At 48.4% G+C, this 10,191-nt stretch overlaps 1 protein-coding gene across 10 annotated transcripts in view; it reads left to right on the top strand.

Annotated features, from left to right (window-relative positions):
* Positions 1 to 2,705: 2,705 nt before the first annotated feature.
* The window catches only part of CACNA1B (calcium voltage-gated channel subunit alpha1 B), a 323,575-nt gene continuing 316,089 nt past the window's right edge, over positions 2,706 to 10,191 (top strand). For all 10 annotated transcript variants that reach the window (XM_083422809.1, XM_083422808.1, XM_083422807.1 and 7 more), the window contains exons 1-2: positions 2,706 to 3,120; positions 6,781 to 6,886. In XM_083422809.1, the coding sequence (XP_083278935.1) occupies positions 2,816 to 3,120; positions 6,781 to 6,886 (411 nt within the window). In that variant the 5' untranslated portion in view covers positions 2,706 to 2,815. The remainder of the gene's footprint in view (positions 3,121 to 6,780; positions 6,887 to 10,191) is intronic.

Raw genomic sequence — 10,191 nt, 5'->3', positions numbered from 1 at the left:
CTGTGAAACAAAAGGACACCACCAATTCTTGATGTGAGCATTCTACAAACATAGATCTAAAAATGAGGGAGTGCAATCAGTATGTTTCAGTAGTGCCATAAGGAATATCACCATAAGCTTAAAAAAGTTATTTTTCAAAAAACTGCAGAGTCATGCACATATCACTGCTTACTGCATTGTTCTTTCTGCTGAATGTGCCTCTTCTAAGTTCCCTTTCCTACTGAATTTATCAGTTTGGGAAAACGAATATATTTTAATTTGTAATCTGTTTGAACTCCCATTTTATGGGAGTGGCACCTGATTATCAAAACCTCAAGCTGCAAGTCTATGCATGTCAACTCAGAAGGAAGTCCTGTCGAATTCAATGGGGCCTGCTCCCAGGTAAGTGAGGATTGCAGCCATAAATCAATGAATCATATACAATCAACAGTGCAAGCTGATCTGTGAATACTCAGAAGCCTTACCAAGTTAAATGGAATGTACTGTACTCTCACTTGTGTGCACAAAGGATTGCAACATGAAAGCACAGTCCTATATATATCTACTTAAAAGTAAATTCCACAGAGTTCAATGGGGCTCACTCTCAGATGTATAGGATTGAAATCTTGGGGCCCGTCTGCACTATGATAGTACTGTAAGTGGTCATTGCTTCCCCCACAGAACCCTGGGAAGTGCAGTTTGTCAAAGATGCTGAAAGTTGCCAGGAGACCTAGGTTTCCCTCTCTCACACAGCTGTAATTTTCTGAGTTTCTTGGGAATTGTAGCTTTGTGAAGGGGATCTTGCATGAATCCTGCAAATGCAGTTATATAGTTGCTATTAATTTAAAAACTCATCTTTCAAGAATTCTAAAATAACTAACTAACTACCTTAACTAACTTGGGCTGTATCTTATCTCTTTGCCCTATGCACAGTTCTGAAGGTGGTCCAAGCAGGAGGAAAGGAAATTTATTCCAGCAGCTTGAAACAGAAGGGCATTGTTCTGTTTACATGTGTGGGTCTCTTGTTGGGTCTCTTGTTGCATGCCAGGCACCCTTTGGCCCAAAGGTAGCCCACTCAGTACCTTCCAATTGTCATCATGGACAGTGGTCAGGAATGATGGGAGTTGGAGTCCAACAATATCTGGCTGTCATTGTGTTGTCTCCAACACTAGTCCTACTCAGAATAGACCCACTGAGTACGACTAACTTATGGCAATTAATTCAAGCGGGTCTCCTCTGTGCAGGACAAACGTTGCCTGCAGACTTTTAAGCTGAGAGTCTCAGGTGGGCCACTGAACTAGCTCCAGAGCTTGCCTAGGCAGGACGAGGTAGGGAGGGTGACTGTGCCTATCGGGAATGATGGGTGTGCAGTCAGGGAGGCCAACAGAAGGTGGAGCGGGAGCCAATGAGAGGCAGAGCCAGTCCATGATGCTTGTAATAAGGCAAGCAGGTGAGGGCAGGCTGAGATTGGTCGGGCAGTGCCCCATTCTCCCTCAAGCCCAGACTCCACTGGGAAGGCGACCCTCATCTTGAGAGACTCTGGGGAGTAGTTGCTAATCGAAATCGCAGACAGCACTGGCCCAAACTGAGTTGATATCCTACTCTGTAGCTACCCTGCAGACCTGGCTTGCGCCTCCAACATTGATTTCAGCACCTGGACAGCTCCTAGCGCAAGAGGAACGCGGCCGCCTCGCTGCCTGCCTTTCTTTTCTCGCACAATGAACTTCGCCGCCACCGACGTTGGCAGGACGCCTCCCTGGCGCCCGGTCTAACAAGCAAGCCAGGAACCCGATACGCTCGCAGCCCCCCCGCTCGCTCGCCCCACACTTTCTCCTCTCCTACGATCAATAGAGCTCATCAACCACCTTCTCTGCTTAGGCTGAAAATGCCTAGAAGCCTGGCGCTTTGCTCGTAAGCGTTAGCAACCCACTCCCGCCAGCCAGCCCAATCCGCCCCTTTTCTGGACACCAAGCCCTTGGGAAGGGGCGTCTCCCCTCCTCTCCCCCTCCCTGCTGATTGATACGGGGCTTGGCTGGGAATCCTTGTAGCGCTGGGTGGAGTAGGCGCCGGTGATTGGCTACCCGGCAGTCAGCTGCCTGGGCTTTTTGTGCGCTCGCGTGTGCCAGTGTGTGTGAGTGTGGAGGGGCGAGGTTCACAAACCGGTTGCTCTTGACGCTTCCATTTCGTTTTCTCCAAGGCTGGAGATCTTGGACGGAGGAAGCCCTGGAGGAGGAGGAAGAGCGGGGCAGCCGCAGCTGCTGCCCCGTCTCTGCCTCATCCCCGTTTTCTCTACCCAGCAATAAAGGGAAGAAGCCCCAGAAGCACAAGATTTTATCCTCCTTCACCCTGCCGGTGCAAAAAAGAAAGAAACAGAGAATGAATAACCCCAGGGCGCCGGCGGATCAGGCAGGCTGAGCCTCGGGAGGGGAAGCCCTTCGTGCCTCCTACGACAAGCTACGGGCGAGACCTGAAAAGGGCCGTTGCGGGAAGTTGAGCCCTTCCTCAAAGGACTGAGCCTCGCCCTCACCTCCATCGCTTGACGGCTCCCTCCCTTTTCCTTCTCCTTCTCCTTCTCCTCCTCCTCTCCTTCCTTCTCGCCGAGCCTCGCCCCTGCGTGGCGGCGGCAGCAGCTGCTGCTTAACCGCCTCCTCCTCCTTTTGCTGCCTTCAAGCTCCAGCCGCAGCCAGCCAACCTTCGCCAGGATCGCAGCAGCAGCAGCGGCGGCGGCGGCAACCCAGTGAGCCTCGCTCCCTCCCTCCTCCTCTGGCGCTGGGATGCGTCTTCCTCCTCGCGGCTCGGCTGCCAGCTTGGAGTGCTGCGACGCGCTTGGAGCACTATGGCTCGCTTCGGAGACGACCTACCCAGCCGCTATGGAGGTGGTGGCGGGGGTGGCGGCGGCGGCAGCGGCGGCGGGCCGGTGGTGGGCGGCGGAGGCCGCGGCAGTAGCCGCCAAGGACCCCCGGGCCAGCCCGGCCAGCGACCCCAGGTGTACAAACAATCTAAGGCCCAGCGGGCCCGGACCATGGCAATTTACAACCCCATCCCGGTCAAGCAGAACTGCTTCACTGTCAACCGCTCCCTCTTCATCTTCAGCGAGGACAACGTGATCCGCAAGTATGCCAAGAGGATCACGGAGTGGCCATATCCTTTGCTTGGCGGACGGTGGGGGAGAGTTTGGAGGGAGGCGGTTGGGGTCCGAGACTCCAGCAACGCGTGGGGACCGTCCTCCTCCTCCCGCCCCGTGGCCCGAGCACAGGGTAGGCTGAGGGTGCCTTCTGATGAATCTGGACCGCTCACGTGTCATTTTTTAAATAATTTTTTTGCGCGAGTCAAGGGTATGGGGTTCAGGGACAGCGGCAGGTGTTCTTTCAGGCGTGGTTGTATTGGGGAGGCCGAGGGTCGCATTTCATGTGGTTGGGCGTGCCTGGTCCTCTAGGTGAGCCAAGGCCGGACTCCTCTCCTCCACCCCCCAACTTTACATCAAACTCTTCTTAGACTAGATAAATGATTTTTTTAAACAGTGGGAAGGGGCTTCTCGCTGTAAGCCCCCCCCCCACTCGCCGTGTGGTGGTATAGATTCCCTGGGACACCTGAGGAAACATGAATGGGGTCTTCCCGTCCCCCCAGGGAGCACTAAGAGGTTCCTAGCACAGTGTGCTCTCCTCTCAGTCTCTGGAGTACAGTATTTTCTGTCACCTGAAGCGACAGGTTAACCTCCCTAAACGTTGCCACACCTGACTTGATTCACTTTCCTTCTTCATCCCTCTCTCCAGCTGTTTGTGTGGGTGTGGGTGGGTGGGTGGCAGAAATCTCAGGGTGGTTTATTGTTGTCTCCTTTTGGATCAAGAAGGCTGATGAAACTTCCCTCTCTCCCCTTCATTTCAAAGCCTTAAGTTGTTACCACCCAAAATAAGTCGGTTCTTTATACCATACATTTATTAGGTTTTAAAGAAGTTGGTTCATGTCTCTTAATAAGCCACTGTTTCGAGTAAACTGTGTGTCACACAATATCTGCATTTGGGACAATGCAGTTCAAAGTCTTTCTTGAAAAGACTGGTGTAGCTGTTGATTTTGTTGTGGAGTGTGTGTGTTTTTATATTATGTGGTGTGGCTCTACTTCAGCTTTGCACATTTCACTGTGGCATTGTAGAAGCAGTACCTTTCTTCAGAATTCCTGCATGCTCTTGTTAGTTTTAGCTTGTTCATTTCATTTGTGTTCTATGTCAGGATAATCTCACCAGTGCTGGCAAAGTACTTAGATTCTTGTTCTGATAGTTGGGCTGTGGAAGACTTTCAGGGTGATCACCTCTCTAGCTAAGAATATCACCACTGATTTATTTTAAAACCAATTCTGGTATTTGGATTAGATCAATCTTTTTTTAAAAGAATTGGGCATGTTTCAGTATATTGTCGTGAGTTGTAAATTGTTGACATGTTATTGATATCTGAAGGGGATGCATTTTGGCAAAACTTACATGAAGCCAAAATCCCTAACTGAAGAAAGCTACACAAGTGTGCCTGCCTTCTACTATGTAAATGTGTGTGTACACAATTGTATATGGACAGAGCAAAAGCTTCTGTGTACACACACACATTGTGCCACAGCCAATTAAATTTTACTAAGAGCAGACCCACTGAAAATAATGGACCTAAATTAGTGATGTCCATTAATTTCAATGGATCTGCTCTGAGTATGTTGAAACACTGGATGCAACCTGATGTGTGCTATGTCAGCACATATGGCATGCAAAATATCTCAGTTTTTACCTTCTGCACAAGTAATTAGCCCTATTTGCTATTTCAGAAGCCCGCTCAATTTTGTATATCAGGCGTGCCCATGTCTGACTTCTATGGAGCTGAAAGGACCACAGTCTGTGCACATTTCCTCTCTCTCTCCACTTGACCTGACTCTAGAGGAGTCCCATCCTAGGAACAAGTCAGAGTGTCAGTTCATCTGGCTCATTGTTGTCTATACTGAGTGCAGTGTCTCTCCATGGTTTCAGACTGGGATGCTCTCCCTGCTGTATCTGTAGTTGCTGGGGGCTGAACATGGGATCTTCTGCATGTGAAGCAGATGCTGTACCCATTGAGCTATATGGCCCTTCCCTGTGCCTTTCTTCCTTTCATGTTGTAAGCAATTGTGGCCATGGTAGTGGAACAGTACCAACAGTAGCAGAATGAGCAAAAAGGAGGTTCTTCCACCCTGAGCTTAGGGTTAGGTTGCTAAGTAATCCCTCCCTCCCTCTGTGTGTGTCCAAATATGTATTGGCAGATCTGTACTAGTGTCAGGAGTGTGCTTTCATGGCAGCATTCCCAGGGGGGTCTCCTGTTGTTTTCTTTTTATCTGAAATCATATAGCTAATAATGCTCGCAGAACAGCAACCAGACCTGCCCTTAGCAACATGGCAAGCTGTTCCCCTTCCCAGTTGAAACTGTGTGCATGCAGGGGAAGTATTGACAGGGCAAACAGAATCCACCAGATTGCTGGAAGAGGCGAATTGGAAGGCATCTGTGCTGCAGCCAAGCTTGGGATAAATGTACCTCAAAGAAAAGCCTTGTGGCACTTTCAAGTGTTGCATTTCTGCAAGGCTAGATTCTTACATTGCATGGTGGTGGGGGTGGGGTGCAGAAGCTTATTGGGAACTTCAGAAGCTCTCTAGTAATGCATGGTGATTGCAAGGCAAGCTTCATTTGGAGTGTTTTGGTTGGGGGTGGGTAAGTCTGTTCCAGCACAAGCATCTAGGAGGGCTGGGTGTGTGCTAGTGTGCTGGTGTGCCTACGGCGGTGACTGGTGCAAGGTTTAAATCAGGCCGTCTCTGGCACCCAGGGGAGCTTGCTGTGCTGCTGAAACTCTTCCCTGCCATCTGGGCCTTGGCCTAGAATTGGGCATGGATCCAGTGATACACACGCTGCAGAGAAGGGAGGGAGCTTGCTATAAAGGCACAAGGCTACTCTGACATAAATCCTTGCTTGGAAATGAATGAAGATCCATTCTCTATGGTTTCTTTTTCTTTTAGTCAAGCCCTTTTGCTACAAGGCAGCACAGATTTTGCTTTCTATACTGGCTTGGCAAGGCTGTTGTTGTGTAGTGATTCAAAACATGATCTGATAAGTGCTGGTTCACATTTCAGCAAAACGCAGAACTACTTGTGTGGCCTTTTTGGACAAGCTGTCTGCTCTTAACTTCAGCTCTTTCCCAGGGAGGATAAGAATAATGCCAGGCTACTTTACACGGTTTGTGCTGGGATTAGGCCAATGAGTTACCATATTTTTTGCTCTATAAGACTCACTTTTTCCCTCCTAAAAAGGGGAAATGTGTGTGCGTCTTATGGAGCGAATGCAGGCTGCGCAGCTATCCCAGAAGCCAGAACAGCAAGAGGGATTGCTGCTTTCATTGTGCAGCGATCCCTCTTGCTGTTCTGGCTTCTGAGATTCAGAATATTTGTTTTCTTGTTTTCCTCCTCCAAAAACTAGGTGCGTCTTGTGGTCTGGTGCGTCTTATAGAGCGAAAAACACACTTTTAAAGCTGTTTGTCAGCAGAATGGACTCCCTTGGGAGGTGGTGGACTTTCCTTCCTTGGGGGTTTTTAAGCAGAGGTTGGATGGCCACCTGTCATTCTTTAGTTGAGATTCCTGCATTTGCTTGGGGTTGGACTATATGACCTTGGGGTCCCTCCCAATTCTACAACTCTATGAAAACGGCATTTGAAAGCATTGGAAACACATACACATGAGTCTAGTTTATTGCTGATTTTCTCTTGCATACTTCTGTTCAGTTTTTTTCTTTAACTCTTGCTTCCACTCCTTTTGAATATATGATCTTGGCTACAATCATTGCTAATTGCATCGTCTTGGCCTTGGAGCAACACTTACCAGTTGACGACAAGACGCCCATGTCAGAGAGGCTGGTGAGTACCATTTATTTGGTGGGGGAGGGCAATGTTGTCATTCTTACCCTCTTACTTAATTGTATTTATCTGATTCCACTTATGAAGCACTTCCTGTAAAAATCTGTGTCTGTTGTTGGCATCTGTCAGTAAAGGCTTCAGCCATAAGAATTATTATTATTATTATTATTATTATTATTATTATGAATCTACATAGCAAGAACAATCCCATATATAAAAAGGATTTAAAGCAATAAAAAACAATAATTTCCCCAGTCCTGTATACATGCAGACTAAGATAAAAATCTCCACTTAAATGGCTCATTGGGAAAAAATGAAGGTCTTCAAAAGGCACCATGCCTGATGTGTAATGGGAGGCAGTTCCAAAGGATCGGTGCCTACTACACTCAAAGTCCAGCATCATGCAGAATCAGGAGTGCCAACTTGGGGTGTCCAGGGTCTTGGGTGGGTGTCCAGGGTCTTGGGTGCCATGCAGTGTACAAGTCCCTGGCACCAAAATTTGTGGGTGCCTTGCCCCTTCATGGGAAATTTTGTGGGTGTTTGGGCACCCATGGCCCCAGGGAATTGGCACCAGTGTGCAGAGAGGACCTCCTGATGAGATGGTGTTGTGATTCACAGGGGATACTGTTATCAGATGGCTATGTTCTGCCATCACCATTGGATGCAGCATGCCTCTGAAAGCCAATTGCTGTGAATCACAAGTGGGGAGCATGGTGTTGTGCTCAGGTCCTGCTTATGGGTTTCCCAGAGAAATCTGGTTGGCCCCTGTGACAACAGGATGCTGGACTAGATGGGCCCCTTTGGTCTGATCCAACAGGGCTCTTCTTATTTCTTAACCAGGACAATGTTGAAAGCCTTATCCAATGGATAGCCTTGTGTTAATGGAGGATAAGGCTATGTTCTATCTCTACATCCACTGCTGGACACATACGCTTCTGAATACTAGTTGCTGTGAACTGCAGTTGGGAGAGCACTGTTGACCTGTTTGCTCATTTCCCAGTGGGACATCTGGGGATACTGGACTAGATGGCCCTTTTGACTGATCCAGCAGAGCTCTTCTTATGTTCTAACTCTTTATTAGTCTACAGAGAGTAAGCAAAGTACAGTGGGGGAATGAGCAACTAACTGGTGATGAAGCTATCACAATAAGCATCTGGGGAGAAAGAGTCCTAAGATGGAATGCAGGAGGAGTCAGTTTTTGGGTAAACGTTGGTTGGGGAGCTGCATTGTGAAGTTCAGAGACGTCTGACTTTCAAAGGATGTCAGTGTTTTGGTTCCTGGACTGTTTTGGAAAATGCGAGTTTAATTGGTTCACTCTCAGATGTGAACGGAATGTCATTCTTCCTCATCCCTATACCAAGGTTGTTGGCTGGCTGATGCAAGTGGTGTGGTCCAGGGCAGTGGCAGAAGAAGCCGCTCAGGCGCCTGGGGTGGTGCACCCAGTGGCAGGGCGAGTCGTCCATAGGGGCGAGGTGCACCATGGTGCCTCTGGAGTCTGCCTGCCTCCTCCCACTCAGTCGCCCTACAGCTGGGGGAGAAGGCAGCGGGTGGACCGTTTGGTCAGCAGGGAGCCTGTGTATGCCCAAGCCACTGCGTCTCTCCCAGGAGAGATGCGTGGCTCAGGTGCGCTGCAGGTCCTGCAGCGAATGCCACCTGGCATTTTGTCACCCCCCTCAGTGGTGACACCCAGGGTGGCCTGCACCCACCGCACCCCCTTCCTCTGCCCATGGTCCAGGGAGGGGTGGGTCTGTGGTTGAAGGAAGTACCAATTCTGTTTTCTCAAACAGGGTCACATAGAGGCATTTGATAGTTTTGAACTGCTCATGTGAAAGGAGAGAAGGGGGGAGGGGGGGTCTTCTTCTGAAGATGAAATTTGATGGATTTACCATATTCCCTTTAAGAGAAAACAACACTGGGAGCAGCCCACTCACAAAGAAAATAACTTACCAGCAGGCTTTATGGTAATGAGGCAATTATAATATTTCAAATGCAAAGCAGAATGATTTTTGGGATAATCTCTTCATTCTTTATCAGCTGGCAGGGAGGGGGTGGAGGAGAGAAGCAGGCAGCCAGGGGTAGACATTTTCCTTGTTTTTTTTAAGGCTGCTTTAGAATGTTTCCGAAGCTCAACCTGAGTGGGTATGGCTGCTCCTAGCACAGGGAGATGAAACCTTGAAGCCTCCCTCCTTTGAAACATGTTAAACATAAAAAAAGAACATTGGGGAACGAAGTAAAAAGCTGGGGGTTTTAGGCAATTCCTTTTGCCTGTTTTTAGATGGTTCGTTCCATATTCCACAAGTCAGTTAAGATAACAGTTCCTGGATTTCATCCACTGTTGTAAATGGGTGGAAGCACTCCTAATGTGAGAGTGTATCCAGACTGCCATGGGTGAGGGCCCACTCTTCCCATGGGTTAAAGTTAAAGGACCTCTGGATGGTTAAGTGCTGTCAAAGGCAACTATGGGGTTGCGGTACTCAATTTGCTTCAGGCCGAGAGAGCCGGTGTTTGTCCACAGACAGCTTTCCGGGTCATGTGGCCAGCAGGACTAAACTGCTTCTGGCACTCGGAGGACTGTGGCGAGTGCCAGAGTGCATGGAAACGCCGTTTACCTTCCTGCCACAGTGGTACCTATTTATCTATTTGCACTTTACCTTATCTTTCCCCCCATGGATAGACCAGGTCTGTGGACCAGTTACACCTGGATGGACAGTTACGCAAGGCCCTATTGGAGCCCTGGTCTACAGCCCATTGGTCACAATGGGTAGACCAGGGTATACCAGGTGGCCAGAATTCCCAATGTGTTTCAATTGAGAAAGGGGCTTAGCTCATGGATAGAGCATTTGCTCTGAATGCAGAAGGCCCCAGTATCAATCTCTGGCATCTCCAGGTAGGACTGGGAAATAAGCCCTGCCTGGAACTCTGGGGAGTTACTGTCAACCAGTATAGACAATACTGAGCTAGATGGACCAATCGTCTAATTCAAAATGAGGTAATTTCCTACATTGCTGTGTTCTGTGGCCCATACAAGGGCTCCTTCACATATAGATACTGATCTGGAGGTCTGCACATGGAGCACTTCTTTAAAAGTAAACTGATTCACTTGCCTAGCATGAAATTTAAAACCATGTGGTTCCATAAGTTTATCTCTTGGAAGAATGCATTAAAGGTGAAATCTAGGGCTTTTTTAAAAAAAATCCAAAACCCTTAACTGAGTATATGAGTTACCATCAGTTAGTTGATTATATTTGTATAAATGTGCATATCATTAGAACAATGTTTTGAAGTGGAATATCATACTTTTAGAT

Source organism: Podarcis tiliguerta (assembly GCF_965153285.1).
Source record: "Podarcis tiliguerta genome assembly, chromosome: Z".
NCBI classification, from domain to species: Eukaryota; Metazoa; Chordata; class Lepidosauria; order Squamata; family Lacertidae; genus Podarcis; species Podarcis tiliguerta.
The sequence above is the reverse complement of the archived record's forward strand: the minus strand, read 5'-3'. Positions and strand labels throughout refer to the sequence as shown.